Source organism: Chlorocebus sabaeus, chromosome 20, assembly GCF_047675955.1.
Source record: "Chlorocebus sabaeus isolate Y175 chromosome 20, mChlSab1.0.hap1, whole genome shotgun sequence".
Lineage (NCBI taxonomy): Eukaryota > Metazoa > Chordata > Mammalia > Primates > Cercopithecidae > Chlorocebus > Chlorocebus sabaeus.
This window is the reverse complement of record NC_132923.1, coordinates 119,438,854-119,456,380: the sequence shown is the minus strand read 5'-3', so window position 1 is coordinate 119,456,380 and position 17,527 is coordinate 119,438,854. Positions and strand designations below refer to the sequence as shown.

General features: G+C 55.0%; 1 protein-coding gene across 9 annotated transcripts in view; it reads left to right on the top strand.

Annotated features, from left to right (window-relative positions):
• The window catches only part of ARHGEF10L (Rho guanine nucleotide exchange factor 10 like), a 180,143-nt gene that overhangs the window by 86,804 nt on the left and 75,812 nt on the right, over positions 1-17,527 (top strand). For 5 of the 9 annotated variants that reach the window (XM_073007778.1, XM_073007779.1, XM_007980307.3 and 2 more), the window contains exons 7-11: positions 1,428-1,600; positions 9,666-9,774; positions 12,902-13,008; positions 15,990-16,067; positions 17,123-17,302. In XM_073007778.1, the coding sequence (XP_072863879.1) occupies positions 1,428-1,600; positions 9,666-9,774; positions 12,902-13,008; positions 15,990-16,067; positions 17,123-17,302 (647 nt within the window). Of the gene's footprint in view, positions 1-1,427; positions 1,601-9,665; positions 9,775-9,898; positions 12,086-12,901; positions 13,009-15,989; positions 16,068-17,122; positions 17,303-17,527 lie in introns of those variants that run through there. The other 4 variants (XM_073007780.1, XM_038010375.2, XM_007980310.3 and 1 more) reach the window with 3 other exon arrangements.

Below are 17,527 nucleotides of genomic sequence, written 5' to 3'. Positions count from 1 at the left end.
CTTGGCTCACTGTAGCCTCCGCCTCCCGGGTTCAAGTGATTCTCCTGCCTCAGCCTCCCGAGTAGCTGGGACTACAGGCGCATACCACCACACCTGGCTAGTTTTTGTATTTTTAGTAGAGACGGGGTTTCACCATGTTGGCCAGGCTGGTCTCAAACTCCTGACCTCAGGTGATCCACCCATCTCAGCCTCCTAAAGTGGTGGGATTACAGGCATGAGCCACCGTGACCGGTCAGATTCCTTTTTTTAAAACAAACCTTTCCCAATGCTATATTTCTTCTGTGATGACAAAAGCATTTTCATCTTCATGTATGTTTTGGTGTCCGACCCCACTTTCGTGAGGTCTGTGGTTCTTCAGGTAACAGATGACGAAATGAAACCCAGAGGGGCAAAGGGCCTTGCCCAGGATCCCCTAGTGATGGAGCTGGGGCTGGGGCCGTGTGCTCTGGCCTCAGGACAGTGGCTTTCCCACCTCAGGCTTCAAGCGGCATCTGATAGCCCAATTGAATGGGCCCCACGAGTGCCCTGGCCCTTGTGGGACCTGTCCCTCCATATGATGTGACTCTTAGCTTTTTGTCCCCAAGTTTTCAGTCCAAGGCATTTCCCGCAGGCTTAGGAAGGAAAGGAGCTCCTGGACTCTGGGCCAGCTGCGCCCCCTACTGGAAGATCCTGGGCTGCATGTGAACTCAGATTTGGGGTGAGGGACTCTGAGGCCCCAACAATCTCTGTTTCATTCGTGAGGATGCTGAGGGCCTGAGCCAGGACTTGGCTCCAGGTCTTCTCTTTTCCAGTAAGAAACAGGTCACGTGTGATGGCTTGGCTGGGTGCGGTGGCTCACGCCTGTAACCCTGGCACTTTGGGAGGCAGTGGCAGGAGGATCACTTGAGCCCAGGAGCTCAAGACCAGCCTGGGCAACATAACAAGACTCCATCTCCACAAAAAAATTAAAAAATAGCTGGGTGTGATGGTTCACGCCTGTAGTCCCAGCTACCTGGGAGGCTGAGATGGGGGAATCACTTGAGCCCAGGAGATTGAGGCCACAGTGAGCTGTGATTGCACCACTGCACTCCAGCCTGGGTGAGACAATGAGACCCTGTCTCTAAAAAAAAAACATTGCCAAGGAGGCCCAGAATGAGAGCTGGGACCATACAAAAGCAGTGCTGGGGGCAAAAGGAAGTCAGTGGGCCTATGAGTGGCTGACGTGTTTCTTGTGTTTTCCCCATTTTCTCAGGCCCTTCTTGCCCTACGAGGGGGAAGATGTATTATCATCTTCGTTTCATGGTTGAGGAAATAGAGCTGGAGCCCCAGGGCCCCCACGTTCTCCCTGACCCCGCCTCACCCCACCTGTGTTCAGAAATTGGGTCTGAGGCTGGAAGTCTGGTAGGCTTGGCCTCAGGGCCTGGGCTCACCGGCTGCCGCTTGGCCAGCAGGGGCAGAGAGGAACCTGCTCTACGAGGATGCGCACCGGGCTGGGGCCCCTCGGCAGGCGGAGGACCTAGGCTGGAGCTCCAGTGAGTTCGAGAGCTACAGCGAGGACTCAGGGGAGGAGGCCAAGCCGGAGGTTGAGCCCACCAAGCACCGAGTGTCCTTCCAGCCCAAGGTGAGGGGACCGGGGGTGTCTCTCACTTCACTCAGGGCATGGAGACCCCTTCAGGGAGGGAGGGAGCAGGGTGGTGAGGGCCAGGCCCAGGACTCACGTCTGGGTCCCAGGGATTCCTAGGAATGTGTGGTGAGAAGGGAGCCAGAAGCCCAGGTCATCCTGAAACAGGAGGTGGCCCACAGACATTGCTGTTGGCAGCCGTAAGCCCGGGATGGGCATGGCTGGTACCTGGCACAGGTGCTCCCCCCACCCCCTTGCTATAGCAGACCTGGTCGATTGATCCTCATGCTCGCGGGCTCAGACTGGGCTTCAGAGTCCTCTCAATGCCGCACTCCAGGTAGCCCAGCAGCTTGCTTAGAGGTGGAGCTGGGATCAGATCCACTTGCTCTCCCCGCCCTCTGGGACTGATGCTTGGGGACAGTCCAGGCCTCAGCCCGCACAGTCCTTTCTGCTCTGGGGAGTGGACAGTGGGGGCTGCTGTGGCTCAGCCAGAGCGACATGGAAGGCTTCTCTCTGGGGCCTCACACAGTGCCATCCATACATTCGGCTTTCCTGGTGTTTCTGCCTGGAGCAGGGGCCATTCTGCTTATTTCCTGGAGGGGACCCCCTGAGGCTGCGAGGAGGACAGGTCATCTGGTTCCTCCTTTCCCGTGGCACCCATGCTCCTTCCCTGTTGTTCTGCAGAAGCCACCAAGAGGCAGTGTCTGTCTGTGCTGAGATTTGCAGTTTCATGGGGACAGCTTCTTATAGGCCCTGACTATAAGAAGTCAGGGGATGGGGCCCCTCTGCTCCTTTTATTTTTATTTTTATTATTTATTCTTTTGAGACAGAGTCTCACTCTTTCACCCAGGATGGAGTACAGTGGCATTATCTCGGCTCACTGCAACTTCTGCTTCCCAGGTTCAAGCAATTTTCTGCCTCAGCCTCCTGGGTAGCTGGGATTGCAGGCGCGCACCATCATGCCTGGCTAATTTTTATATTTTTGTAGAGATGGAGTTTCGCCAGGTTGCCCAGGCTGGTCTGAAACTCCTGGCCTCAAGTGATCCACCTGCCTCGGCCTCCCAAAGTGCTGGGATTACAGGTGTGAGCCACCGTGCCCAGCCTCAAGCTCCTTTTAAAAGATGTAGCAGGGCAGGAGAGCTCCACCTGGGGCCATTCCTGCATGGGCAGGGTAGGGACAAGAGAGGGGACTTTCCCGGTGCTTCCCACCTTTTCTGGGTTTAGGGATCCACTCTGGGAGAGGCATGCTGGCCGGAGGAACACCAACACCTGAGTCCTCAGGCAGCCGTTCTTCAGACCAAGATGGGCTCCCTGAGTCCTGAGCAAGCCTAGGACTTTCCAGGGGTGGGCCTCCAAGGCTGGGCTGTGGGAAACAGCCTTAATGTCTTGCTAGCCAAAAAGCGAAGCATTTACAACACCTACTGTCTGCCTAGTCCATTTCTTCAGTTGTGGGATGAGATACATTGGAACAGGAAGACCTGATCTGTACTCAGTGAACCTTTACGGTCCACAGGAGACACTGAATGGGAAACAATTTGTCAAAAATGAAGACAAAATGCTGGTCATCATGATCAGTGTGGTACAATTTTCAAAAATAAACTACCATGCCCTTCAAAACAAAATGAAGACAAAAATGCCTTTATGTAAACTTGAGCCTGTGTCCAGCCTGGCTGTGTGCCTGATAGGGGTAGGGACTGATGTGACCAATTAGAGGAGGCCTCTGAGAGTGGTGAGTTGGAGCTGGGCTTAGGAGCCAGAGGAGATGGGACAGGTGATCCAGGCTGCAGGAGCAGCCCAGGCAGAAGCCCAGGAATAGCTTGTTGCTGCTTCCTGCAGTTCAGAAGGGGCAGCATGCACTACTTTAGGGAAGGGGGCTTTGGTTATGAAGCTCCCACTCCCCCCAGTGGCCTCTCCCTATGGCAGGACTGGTGTGTCCCAGCCCTGCTCTGGGCAGTGACCAGTTTGGGACTCTCGAGTCCTGGCCTAGCCTTTTAGCCTCAGCCTCTGGCGTTCCTTCTTTCCCATGGTAGTTCCGGCCCTCTTGCTGGGACTGGGAGGATACCATGCGTGTCTCTCAGAGGGAAGGAGGGATGACGATACTGAATTCAGGCTTTCCAGTGGTGGTTCCCATTCTTCCACAGGCATCAGAATCACATGGGTAACTGGTTGAATCACAGATGCCAGGGCCTCACCAGGTACTCTGATTCAGAGGTTGGGTGGGGCCCGATAATCTGCCTTTTAAGCAGCTCTCTGCCCCCAGGGAGTACAAGGGGCTCACAGAGCACTCCAAGAAATGCTGGGCCATGCTCACCATGGCCTGGCCCTGGGAATGGGACCTCTGGGGGCTGCCTATGAGCTTGTGTCCCTCACACTCTCAAGCTGGAGACTTTGGACCCTTCCTCAGCAGACAAACTATGTGGCACAGTTGTTGGGATTTCTAACCATTTGGAGTTTTTCTCTGGCCATGGCCAAGGCCCACCTGCTCCCTGATCAGCAGGCTCCTAGGGAGACAGGAGGTTGTGGAGGGCTTTTCCTCAGGTACCCACTTCTGCCAGGGACTCTACTGAGCCTGCCTGTGGTGCTTCACCCTCCTGAGCTGCTTGGGGTGCACTTGCTCACCCGCTGGCATTGCAGCAGCTGCATGTTTTAGAGCCACTGCTGCTTGGCTATGTGTTATATGTGCTGCGGGCATAGGACAGCAGGGATCTGGGGATGTGTTTTGTCCTGTTCTTGGAGTCTGACCATTGCCAGGCACCCTGCCCAGCTGCAAGAGAACTAATGGAACCCCTTCTTCAGATATCCGTAGAGGCCATCCCTAGGCAGGTGGACTCTTGCCAAAAAAAGTGACCATGGGATCTGTAGAAGGGCACGGACCCAAGTGGAAGCAACTACCTCATCCTGTTATGTGAACAAGTGGTCCTGCTGGTGCCAATCTGGGGTCTGTGGGTTTTTTTTTTTTTTTTTTCCAGTTGTGGGATGGATTGCATTGAACTGTTCCACTCTCCAGCAGTGACCTCTTTGAAATCAAGGTCTCTGATCCAGCTGGACGGGGACTGGGCAGAACTCGTGGATTCATTACAGAAATGCCAGCCCTGGCCTAGCCTGCTCCACCCCCTGCTCTGATCTGGCCAACTCAGCAAGTGGCCTCTGATCCTGACATTTCCTTGTTCTTCTGACCCTGAAAGAAGGGAGGGAGCACCAGAAGATCCAGGGACTTTCTGATTTTATTGTGTGAAACTGTTTTATAGATGAACATGACTCAGGTCAAACCCCAAACTCCCCAGTTTTTTGGGAGTCTGGGTAGGTCTCAGAGAGACCGCTGTCTTGCATACTACTTTGCATGACAATATTGAACATTTGCCTAGAATGGTGCACTTTACAAAGCAGTGCCGTTTACCCTAAGTGGTACCCTAAGTGGTCAGTATTATTGTTGTTAAGATTCTCATTTTGGTGATCAGAAAACTGTGTGAAGCTCAGAGAGATTTAAATGATGTAGAATGCAACATCACATTTGCCTCATCTGTCTGTATGTCCATCCATCCATCCATCCATCCATCCATCCATCCATCCACTCATCCATTCACCCACCCAAGAAATATTGAGCACTTGCAATTTGAAAGATAATAATGGCTTCCATTTTTTGAATACTTAATAAGCTCTCGGCTCTCAGCTTTGCATGTACATTTAATTTTCTCAACAACCCTATGCAGAGGCTATTATTATGGCCACTTTACCAGTGAGGAAGTTGCAACTCAGAGAGGTAGAGAGTTTTCCAGCTAGTAAGCAGGGAGCCATGATTTGAAGTAGGCCTTCCTGCCTCTTGATCCTTGTGTCTGCTTCTCTAGAAATAGCACCTGTCTTGGTCTTTTGTGCACTTTACCAAATATCACTGTTGCTCATATGGTTCATGCATTTGAATATCTATCTGTTCTTCTGTCCATCCACCTGTTCTCCCATCTGTTTGTCCATCCATCCATCCTCCAGATGGTCTGTAAGCTAAGCATCCATTCTTCCATCCAGTTGCCCATCCCCCTCCCTCCCTTTACCTTTCACTCATCCTCCCTCCATTCATCCTCCAGCAGTGTGCCAGAGGCAGCTAGTGTCAGCTCACAAGAACTCAGGAACCAGTTATGAGCATCTCTTTACAAATTCCCATTCAGTGATGTCAGTTTGATAGCTTGAAATTGGTAGAAGTATTCACACCATGGAAATGCTTCAAAGTAGGGCCCTTTTCCTGGAGAACTGGTTGTTAAATATTTGCCAGCACAGCACTGCCTAAATCCATTCTCCTATCCATCCATCCGTCCATCCTCTTATTCCTTCATCTGACTCTCTCTTCATCCATCCATCTGTCCATTTGCCCAGCTATATAGTCACCTAACCAAATTTATCCATTTGCTCATCCATCTGTTTATCTGTCCATCCATTCATTCCTCCATTTATTTATCCATCCATCCATCCCTCTATGAGTCTGTTCGTCTACCCATCCACCTGCCTGTCTGTTGCCCATCCATCTGCCAGACCCTCCCTCTACCCATCCATTCATCTTTCTGTGGATTTGCCCACTTACCCATTTATCCCCCGACCTCATTCCATCCATCCCTCCACCTGCCATCTGTCCATGTCACAAACTTACCAAGAAGCTCCTATGTTACAAGCCCTGTGCTGGGCCACAGGGCTGGGGAGAAGACACAGTCCTTGCCCTCAGAACATTTGCCCATTTCCCTAAGATAGGAGGCCTGGGTTTGCTCCCCTCCCACCTCTCCACCCCAGCAGCCCAGATTCCCTGCTGCAGAGACCCAGCCCCCAGCTGCCTGGCGTGGTGGGGTTGGACACAGCTGGAGCAGATTCCAAGCAGGATCTGGCTGGATTGCTGCCTGGGACCTGGGGTGCCGCATCCCGCCTGCCCGAGCTGTCCGTCCGCACTTTACCTGAGTCTCCTTTCTCCCCTGTTGTCTGTGTTTTGTCTCCTCCCTGTCCCGCCTGCTCCTCTCACCTGCTCTCCTTCTGCCTGGCCGCTTGGGGCTCCAGCTTTCTCCAGACCTGACTAGGCTAAAGGAGAGATACGCCAGGACTAAGAGAGACATCTTGGCTTTGAGAGTTGGGGGGAGAGACATGCAGGAGCTGAAGCACAAGTACGATTGTAAGGTATTGTCTGTCTGTCTTCTCAAGTCCTGGATGGGAGCTGTTTCCAGCTGCAGCTACCTCCAGGGGCCTTTCCTGCTGCCCTGGTACCACGAAGCCTCCCAGGCCCACCCATGAGTTCCAGGGCTGTCCTGAGACCTGGACCCTGGCCACCCTCACGTCTATGCTGGAACTGGCGGATGCCTTAAGCCACGTGTTCCCTCCCATGTTCTTGCCCCTATCTTTCTCCCCACCCACAAGTGAAACCCTGATAGTCCACGAGAATTCCCAGGAGGGTTTTCAAACTTTAGGACCCTTGGAATCACCTGGGGTGCTGTGTTAAAAATGCAGGTTCCTGAGCTCCAGCCCCAAGGGTGCCATTTCTGTAGGTCTGGGACGAGGCTCAGCAATCTGCACATTTCATAATCTGCACAGTTGGGGTTACACGTTGAAAAACGTGAATGTTGGTGACATTGGATGTTCCTATCTCTCCACACTGTTCAGAGGAATCCAGGATAAGGAAGTGTGTAGGAGAAATCACAGTACTTTCTTAAACTTTTGGATAATGATGATGTCGACAGCAGTAGCTTCCCTTAACTGAGCACCAGCTGTGTGTCTTGGCTGACGGCATGGACTGTCGAGGTCTGTGGGCCTGGTTTGAATCCCAATCTCACCACTTCCTCCTGGTGTGATCCTGAGCAGGCCCCTTGGACTCTCTGAGCCTTGATTTCCTTGCCTTTGAAATGGGGGCATGCACAGTACCGGCCCCCAGGGTGGCTGTGAGGGTGGATGGTCAGGCCTGTTGGGTGTGTGGTGCTGTGCTGGGTCTAGGAGCTCAGTGGACAGTGGCTGTTGTTATCTACGCACCTGACCGCCCTGTCCTTGTGGCACTCTGGGCAGTAGCTGCCTTTCTGCATCTTTTAGTGTCAAGTAACCGGCTAGTGGCCACACCAGTGGTCAGCTAGACCAGAGCTGGGATTCCAACTCGGGTCTGCTGTGTGCCGGAGCCCAAACGTCCTCTATCCTGCAGTGCTGCCCATTTTATTGGAATGTGAAGCCTTCCAGGAGGAGGAGAGCAGACCCTTTACAGTTTACGAGATCTTTCACAGATACCCCCGAGAGGGCTGTAACCCAGGGTGGGGGTGGCTCTAACCTCTCAGGAAGCCAAGACTGAGAGAGGGGCCCGGAGCTAGTGAAGGGCAGAGTCTAAGACCGGGCATTTCGCCTGTTGTGGCCACACACTGTGGGAAGGGGTGGATTCGGCAGGTTTACTCGGGGACACTTTCTAGGGTGTTGGCCTGTTCTTTTTTGCCCAGGAAAATGCCAGGAGAATGGCCTCAGATGATCCCCTGAAAGACCACTTTGTGGGGCTCACGACAGCACCATTGATGGCTTTCTGCCAGGACAGAAACTGGATTCTGGAACAGAGGTTTCGGGTCTCTGAGGGTGTAACCCCCTCCTCCTGCTCCCCCAACAAGAAGATGAGCGTCTATGCCATCCATTTCATTAGATTCTCAAAGGCTCTGTGACCACTCCCCCTGCCCAACCCCAGAAAAGGCCAAGCACAACTGCTCTAGGATTGTCCCGTAGAAATGCAGGGCAGGCAGGGAACTTCCTTCTTTTTCCCTGCTGCTGGTTCCTTCCAGAAAGTCAGCCTCGTTCCTTAAAAGCCATCACCCCTGCTTCCCCGTGCACAGCACCTGGTGGCTTTTCAGCAACCCTTCCTTGCCCAGACCCCCAAGAAGTACTTGGATACTTAAGTGAGGACCAAGGGGTTATTGGAGGTGATAGAGCGGAGACCAGAGACACCCCCCACAGAGCAGTGCTCCCCACCTTCAGCAGAGAGTTTTAGGAAGGAGAAGGTTTTCTTAGGACTGCACTGTCCATTATGATAGCCATGGGGCTCTTTAAATGGAAATTAACTAAAATTAAATATACTTAGAAATTTGGGTCCTTCCTCGCACCAGCACATTTCAAGTGCTGCACGGTCACATGTGGCCTGTGGCTTCCATTTTGGACAGGGCAGATACAGGTGTTTCTGTCATGGCAGAGCCTTCTCTCGGCTGGTGCTGCTGTGTGTTGGAGAAGATGCAGGGGCCGGGGCTGGGGCTTGGGAGGACAAAGGACTGGCTGAGGGGACAGCAGCTCTGTCTCAGGCCTGGGCTCCCCCATTGCCCCGGATGCCCACTTCTCCCTCCTGGGCACACGCTCTCCTTACTTCTCACATTCTGCTTAGCTTGCTACGCTCGTGTCCACGGATCCCCTCCCCACCGCCAGGGGAAGCTGCCTCTTCTTTCTGGCAACTTTAGCCTTTTCTCCTTTTCCCAGACAATGGCTCAGTAAGAAACCTGACTGTTTTGGGGGCGGCAAGAGACGGGTCCCTCACCTGGGTTTGGCTGATGGGATGGGGGTGTGCACACACTTCCTTCAGTTGCTCCTAAGGTCATGTTCAACATCGTGGAGTGCATTTTGCTGCTCAGGGAGCTTTCCCAGACCCGGAATGTTTCGTGCTCACAGACCCTGACAAGGATAGGTATTGCTGTTCCTCAGTTTTGCCTGGGGAAATGGAGGCTCAGTGACATTCAGTGACATGCCCAGTCATGCCACTGGGGGGTGGCCCAGGGCTCCAGGTCTCCAGCACCCCTTGCCACACTCCTCGCCAGGTCACATCATCTCCTGGATTTGAAATCTGTTCACATAGTCTGTCCAGAAGGGAACAAAATCAGTTATGGCCCCTTCTTGCCCATAAAGAGGGAGATCCCTGGGCATGAACGCACCTTCTCACTCCCGCTGGCGTCCTTGGCCTCTGCTCACTGACCTGGGAGGGAAGGGTCTGGGTGGTTCTGACCTCTGCAGGCTGAGGCCCGGGGAGGCGGGTGGCCCTCGGTGGCAGGCATCCCAGGCCGTCCCTTCCCTGATGAGCCTCTCTACCTTTGCTCAGATGACCCAGCTCATGAAGGCCGCCAAAAGCGGGACCAAGGATGGGCTGGAGAAGACGCGGATGGCCGTCATGCGCAAAGTCTCCTTCCTGCACAGGAAGGACGTCCTTGGTGAGGTGCTGCCCAAGCGGGAGGGTCTGGTGCCCAGCTCTGGGCTGCGGGTTGGGAGGGTGGGATTTTGCTTTACACTCCAGTGGTCATGCTGGGTGGGTGCCACTTGGCATATGGCTTCCTCTGGCGGTGGGGGTTGGGGGCTGAGTCCCAAATATCCTAGTAGGTCCCAGTGTGCCTCCCCTTCCTCTGGCAGGCATGGCCTGTTTCTTCTGGGAGAGCTGGGCCTCTCCCTTCAGCGTCCCTGTTGCTTTTGTCACAGCCATCTTGGCCTCCTGCCCCCTGCGCTGTCTGGCTCACCTGTCCTCATCTTTTTTGTTCCTGTTCCCTCCTTCCTTTATCCATCCACCCATCTCTCCAACCAGCTGACATTTACTGAATCCTACTAAGCGCCACAGCCGGCGCTGCATGCAGGGACCCAGGACGCATGTATCAGCAGTGCCTCCGGGGCCAGCTGGTGGGCACAGCGTGGGAGACAGACACGGACGTGGGAAATGACAGGACAGGTTGACAAGTGGTCCACTGGGGTGCCCTGGGGGGCATGGAGGAAATGAGGATGGACTTGGGGGATGAAAGATCAGGGAAGGAGGAGGCACAGGTCACCAGGTGGAGCAGAGTGGGTGCTCTGGGAAGAGGAGCAAGCGGGTGTGCAGAGCCCTTGATGTGGGAAAGTACGAGATGTTCCAGAGATGCTCTTAGCACCAATTGAGTATTTATTATGTGCCAGGTGGTCTCCTATGAGCCTGCAGTTCCTCACTTAATCCTTATCCTCACCACATAAGGTGCAGAGAACTCTCACATTCCCATGCAGCAGATGAGGATATAGGCACAGAGAGGTTGTGACAGGGCTGAGGACACACAGGCCTGGAAGGGATAGAGGAGACCTCAGGTGGCGGGAGTGAGGGCAGGCGTGATAGGTTACGGTCTGGTCAGTACAGGCTCTGTCAGCCTTGCTGGGCATTTGCCTTTGGTCTTAAGGACGCTGGAAGGTCAGTAGAAGGTTTTACACAGAAGTGTCCCATAGTTAGATTTCAATTGGTTATTCATGCGACAAGTTTTATTAAGCATTTACTATGGGCTAGGAACTGTCCTAAAGCCTTGGGACACAGCTGTGAACATGAGTCCTGCCCCTGTTCCCCCGAACCCCCCTTCAGGTGCCTACCCTCGCTCCTGGTCCCCACCAGGCTATGGTCCATTCCTCCAGAGAATGTCTAGGTCAGGGCCCCTGATGTGTTCCTAGGCATTGGTGAGACAGGGCCAAGTGAGACCAGCCCCTGCTGCTCACCTCACATCTTTGGAGGCAACAGACAAGGAGACAAAGAATCCCAGTACAGTGGGATCACAGCTGATGGAATTCTGGGGGTGCCAGTTCTCCTTGGAAGGAAGTAGGCTTTGTCTGCTGCCCGCCCTCAGCACATGGCCTGGTGCAGCGGAAGGAACACAGGCCTCAAGCCAGGCAGAACTTTGAGAGCCTGTGTCCTCCTGGAAAATGTTGTCGTTTCACCTCCCTGTGCCTTGGTTTCCTCATCCGTACAGTGGCGTGGCTGTCTCTCTTGTAGGGCTGTGGTGAGGCTGTCCGAGGTAGTGCGAGGACAGAGAGAGTCCTGTGTAGCAGACGTTATTCTTGTGGACAGTCAGTCCCTAAGTGGAGGCGTTTGGTGCTAGGACGGTCTCATGCTGGCTTGCTCAGACCCTGGCTCTGTGGCCTTCTGGTCGTGTCACCTTGCACATTTTCCCCTCTTGGGGTGGCAGACTGTAAATGGGTTTTCATCTGTAAAATGGGTTGAGCCCCCGCCGTGTTCTTGGTGCGGTGATAAACCAGGTAGGTGTGTGCAGGCCTGGTACAGGTGGCGCTCAGTGATTGTCCATGTTCCCTCTGCTTTTCGGGGAGCACTGACCCTTGATGAGGGAGGGAGCAGGCCAAGTGGCCATTCTAAACTCATTGAGATGGTCCTAAGAAAGGACAGCGTGGCCAGGCCAGCTGGCTGGGAGCTCTTCCTGGGTCACCCTCCCAACCCCAGGCTGGCCAGGGCTCTCCTCCGGCCTCCCCACCCCGCCCATGAGCCCAGCGCCTTCCTGAAGTGACCCTCCCCGCAGAGGCGATATTAATAGCCGTGGCAGGGCTCGAATCACAGGCCAAGAATGTTACCCAGCAGCTCGTGGGGGAAGAGGAAGCTGCGAGGCCGGCTGGGGTGGGTGCGGAGTGATGCCCGGGGCGTGATGTGGGCCCGGCAGGAGGGCCTGCACCACCCCCACCCCAACGCTGTCATCCGCTGTCCCTCCTCCTCCTCCTCCTCTGTCTCCTGCTCAGGTAAGGGCCTACTGGGGTGTCCCTGCCCCCTCCCGCCCCTGGGATCGCTGCCGCTTCTTCTTTCCTCCCCAGCTTCCTCACAGCTCCCATTTGCTGCTGCCCACAGCCGCCGCTGGAATCAGAGCCCCTCAGCAGCTGGGGTCCCATCTCCCAGCACCTGTACCTTGCTCTGGTGGGGGCTGGAACTCTCTTTGGAGCCTCCCTCACTGTCTGACCTCCTCCCACTCTCAGAGGCCTGGGCCTTTGTCCATCTCATTCCGTCCTCCATCCGAGGTCCAGCTCCACTCACGCCCAGGATTCCCTGTCAGGCTCCCGTTGAACTTTTTCCCTTTAGCTCTGCATTTTTCATTTAGAAATGAAAGTGCCAAACCACGCTGCCCTGTTCTTCCTGGGGCTTATTTTCTTCCCCCTTTTAGACTTCCAGAAGAAAACTATTTTTAGTTCCTAGTGATGGGGACACGGGCGACTGGCCTTCGCCAGGCCAGAGCGGGCGGGCCTGAGCAGGGACAGTGGCTTCTGGCAGCGTGGATGCCGAGAGCCCAGGCCCCGCAGGATGTGGCTTTGGTTTCTGCCTATTTACCCTCTCGCTCACTCACTCACAATTGTTCACTGATGGACTGTTCCAGGGCCTGGGACGTAGCAGGGAACTCCTGAGAAGGAGCAACCGGGCGGCTGTAACCCCGCGGGGTCCCAGGAGCTGCTCGTGCCCTAGGACCCGGGTCCAAGGCTGGTCTAGGGGGGCTCTCAGCTCCTGAGGCCTGAGAAGGGTGTGCTGTCCCTGCCTTAGCTGTGTCATCAGCCCGTCTGACTTTCCAGGTGACTCAGAGGAGGAGGATATGGGGCTCCTGGAGGTCAGCGTTTCGGACATCAAGCCCCCAGCCCCAGAGCTGGGCCCCATGCCAGAGGGCCTGAGCCCTCAGCAGGTCTGTGGGGGAGTGGGGCAGGTGGAGGTCTGCAGGGGAAGGGGTGGCTTGGGGCTTCCAGCCTGTTCTCTGGGGCCCTGCTGGTCTGGATCTCACAGGGGATGTGATGACTGGGGGCTCTTGGCAGAGCCCAGCTGGGCGGGGGCCTCCTGAGTTCTCTCCTCAGCCATTGCACAGGCTTCCCACTTTCTACCCCTGGGTTCTCTCCTCAGCCATTGCACAGGCTTCCCACTTTCTACCCCATGTGCTCTGTGCTGTTGGTTTTAGGGGGTGGGCTCCCAGCGTCTAGAGTGCTTGCCTCCTCCCACTCCATGCCACGCAGAGCTGTCCTGTTGGCTGTTTCTGACTAAGGTGTCATTTGAAGAATGAGATGGGAAAACAGACTCAGGGGAGGCTGCAGGTGCCCAGCCCCTGCCATCTGTCCACTGGTCCTCACCCTGGGCCTCAGTGCTGCCACAAGCTCCCACCAGGAACTGAGGCTCTTTAAGAATGGCTTCCTCGGCCGGGTGCGGTGGCTCACGCCTGTAACCCCAACACTTTGAGAGGGTGAGGTGGGTGGATCAACTGAGGTCAGGAATTTGAGACCATCCTGGCCAACATGGTGAAACCCCGTCTCTAATAAAAATACAAAAAAAAAATTAGATGGGCATGGTGGTGCATGCTTGTAGTCTCAGCTATTCAGGAGGTTGACGCAGGAGAATCACTTGAACCCAGGAGGCAGAGGTTGCAGTGAGCCGAGATCGTGCCACTGCACTCCAGCCTGGCGACAGAGGGAGCGAGACTCCATCTCAAAAAAAAAAAAAAAAAAAAAAAAAAGGCTTTCTTATCGTAGAGCATCATGCTGAGGCTGGGTGGCTTTGCTCTGGGATCTCAGCCCAGTCAAGTCACGTTTTCCCTTTGCTATCTGCGTTTTGCCAGCTGTGAAACAGGGTGCGAGATCCCTTGTTCCTCTGGCTGTGAGGCCACTGAGCGGGATGTGTCAGGGCAGATAGCTCAATGGAAGGGATTTCCCATTTTCTTGGTCAGCAGAAAATCCTGACGCTTGGCCCTTTTTGAAAATCAGGAAGATAGAGCCACCAGGCTCCTGCTGGCAGCAGCTGGCCAGAGCAGAGTTGGGGCAGGCAGTTCCCTTCTCAGGACACTTACTCTCTCATTCATGTCAGTCCACCTGCCTCCCTCATGGACGGTACCTGCCCGGCCTAGCATGGCATTTGAGATGGCGAAGCCCCAGCTATGAGAGCCTGAGAGACCAGACCTGCAGCTCAAAATCCGGGCCTCCCACTCCTGCTCGTGCTGCCGGGGACTCCATCCTCCTGGTGCTGCCCCTGGGCCTTTCCCCTGCAGCCCTGTGCAATTTCTGGATCAGGCAATGTCAGTTACTCTGGGCCAGCAGCTCTCAACCAAGGGTGATTTTTGCCCCCCCAGGAGATATTTGGCAACATCTGAAGACAATTTTGGTTGTCATCACTTGGGTTGCTACTGGCATCTGGTGGGTAGAGGCCAGGGAAGCTGCTGAACATCCTATAAGGCATGGGACAGCCCCACCACGGGGAGTTTCACGGCCCCAAATGTCCTTGTGCTCTGCTCTGGGTGCTGCTTGAATACCTGGGAATTGTTGGCAATGGATCGACAATGGGGCAGGCGTCTTGCCATCTGCTGGGACTGTGTGGCCAGGTCATGGTCAGGCCTGGCTGCAGGCAGGGCAGTGAAGATGGGAGAAGAACCTGCTGGAGGCAGGAGGAGGCAGCAGACGGAGCAGGGCAGGGGATTGGGGTTCTAGTGACAGTGGGCTCCTGATGGACACTCGGGACAGTTGTGGGGGTAGAGCTGGGGGTCAGTCACCTCCCAACCTGAGATCGCGAGGGATGGGCTCCCCCTTGGACCCCTCTCACATGTGACACCTGTGAGCACTGTCCTAACTGTCCTGTTGTCCCAAGCTGCACAATAGAGCCACCTGGGAAGATTTCAAAATCCCTGATATCCAGGTTGCTCCTCATTCGGAGGACAGTAGAACTTTAGAAGGTCTGGGGTGGGAGCCAGGTGACTGTTGGAAAGATCCCCAGCTGAGGGAGGTGCAAGCCACACCACGCTCGATGGGGTGCTGCAGGCTGAGGGGTTGTGGTCCCCTCTGTGGACCAGGCTTCTGGAGGGATTAGGGTGATGGTGGGAGGGAAAGGAGAAGGGACTGGGGATGTTTAGCCGGAAGTAGAGACCACCCATGCAGGGGGGCAGTACCCCAAGGCCTGTCTTGTGGAAGAGGGATAGCTCAAGGATTTCATTCACAAGTGAAGGGAGCTGAGATTCAGTTCACGATGACGCTAAGACATAATTTTTTCTTTTTTCTTTTTTTCTGAGATGGAGTCTTGCTCTGTTGCCCAGGCTGGAGTGCAGTGGCACGATCTCAGTTCACTGCAACCTCTGCCTCCTAGGTTCCAGCAATTCTCTTGCCTCAGCCTCCCAAGCAGCTGGGACTATAGGCATGCGCCACCACACCCAGCTGATTTTTGTATTTTTACTAGAGATGGGGTTTCACCGTGTCGGCCAGGCTGGTCTTGAACGCCTGACTTCAGGTGATTTGCCCATCTCTGCCTCCCAAAGTGCTGGGATTATAGGCATGAGCCACCTCGCCCGGCCTAGAATTTTCTATTAGAGTTGTTCAGAGATGGAGGTGGTCACCTGCCACCATGGAGGAGCGTGGTGATTACCCCATCCCCTGATGTATGTGCGTAGAGGGGCTTTCCCTGGGATGTGCCCTTCCGCCTCCATTCTGCAGCCTGGGCAGCAGGGCATTTCTTTTGGGTTGGCAGGGGCTCTGGAAGGAAGAGCAGCCACCAGGCCCAGTGGTCCCAGGTGGGACCGGGAGGGATGGGTTTCTCTGTCCTGTAGTCATCAGCTCCCTTTCCTGTCACCTGGGCCACAGCAGGCACTGGCCCTGTGCAGCAGGTGTCATGTGTACTGACTGTGCTTTTCGGCCCGAGCAGGTGGTCCGGCGGCACATCCTGGGCTCCATCGTGCAGAGCGAAGGCAGCTACGTGGAGTCTCTGAAGCGGATACTACAGGTGCGACTTCAGGGAGTTCTCAAGAGTGTCTGGGGAGAAGCAGGGAGGGCCCTGGAGGGTTACTTTACATGGAGTGTTTGGGGACTGTGGGCAGTTTTGAGGGGACAGGACCATAAGCCAGCACTGCTTTATGGGGACAGACAGTAGAACCTCCAAATGTAGGCAGCAAGAATTCCTGGTGCCTTGGTGTTCACGGGAGTGTCTTCTTTCTGAACAAAATGGGATTCTTTGAAATGACTTCTGGAGAGCTGAGGGCATATACCCCCCATTTATGTCTGGAAGGGACTGTGTCCTTCCTGACACTCTGGGAGCCCCTGGGGCTTGGACCATGTCTTCTCATCCTCCTGAGATCCTTAGGTGGGAAAATGTGTAGGATGGAGTCCTCCTTCTTGCATCAGGAGGGGTAGGATCGAGTCCTCTTTGTTGCATCAGGAGGCCCAGGGATTGCTGAGTGGATGCTTACATGAAGTGACTAGTATGTGCCAGCCTGAGAATCCCTGAGACAGTGTTTGAATCCCTGAGACAGTGACTTTTCTGGGATGTTGTGGGCTACCAGAGTAAGGACCCCGGGGCAGGGAATTGTTGCTCATGATACCCTCTTCACCCTCTCCAGTTTGGATCCTCAGAGAGAGATCCTAGGCATCAGGCAGGTAGAGATGAACATATCATCTGTCTCTGACAAAGCTGGTTGGAGAGTGACGCTGGGTGTGGGAGCCAAGGGAGCTTGTAGTGACCTTACCACTCACGGGCTCAGTGATAGGCAGAGCTTTGCCCTCAGGCCGGCCTCCAAGGAGCTCCTTGCCGGCAGATGGCACATAAAAGACCCTCTTCCTCCCACCCAATTTAACACAGAAGCATGGGGGTGTTGTGGGTGGCCAGTGAGGCCAAGGTGTTATGTTGATGGAGATCCTTCCAGAAGGACACATGAGTGAGGGACGAGTGCCTCCCCCCGCGCCACAGGAAGGACCATTCATGGCTGGCTGAGTTCTGCATGAAGGCAGGTAGGGAGAGAGGCTGCGGCCTGGCCTGTGGCCTCACCCTGCCCTCCCCGGCAGGACTACCGCAACCCCCTGATGGAGATGGAGCCCAAGGCACTGAGTGCCCGCAAGTGCCAGGTGGTGTTCTTCCGCGTAAAGGAGATCCTGCACTGCCACTCCATGTTCCAGATCGCCCTGTCCTCCCGCGTGGCTGAGTGGGATTCCACTGAGAAGATCGGGGACCTCTTCGTGGCCTCAGTAAGTGTCCCCCAATTTTCCCCCAGCCCACCAAGGTAAAACCACAACCAGTCTGACCCCGGGGCCATGCAGTCCAGTCTCCTGCCTCTGCCTGCTCTCCTTGTTCAAGTCAGTGGGATTAGAGGGTGGCAGGGTCTCTGAGTCTTCCGGACCTGATCTAGGGGTGAGTGTGACACCTTGAAGTGGCCAGGATGTCCTCGGTTATACCTGGCAGGCCATGGTGCT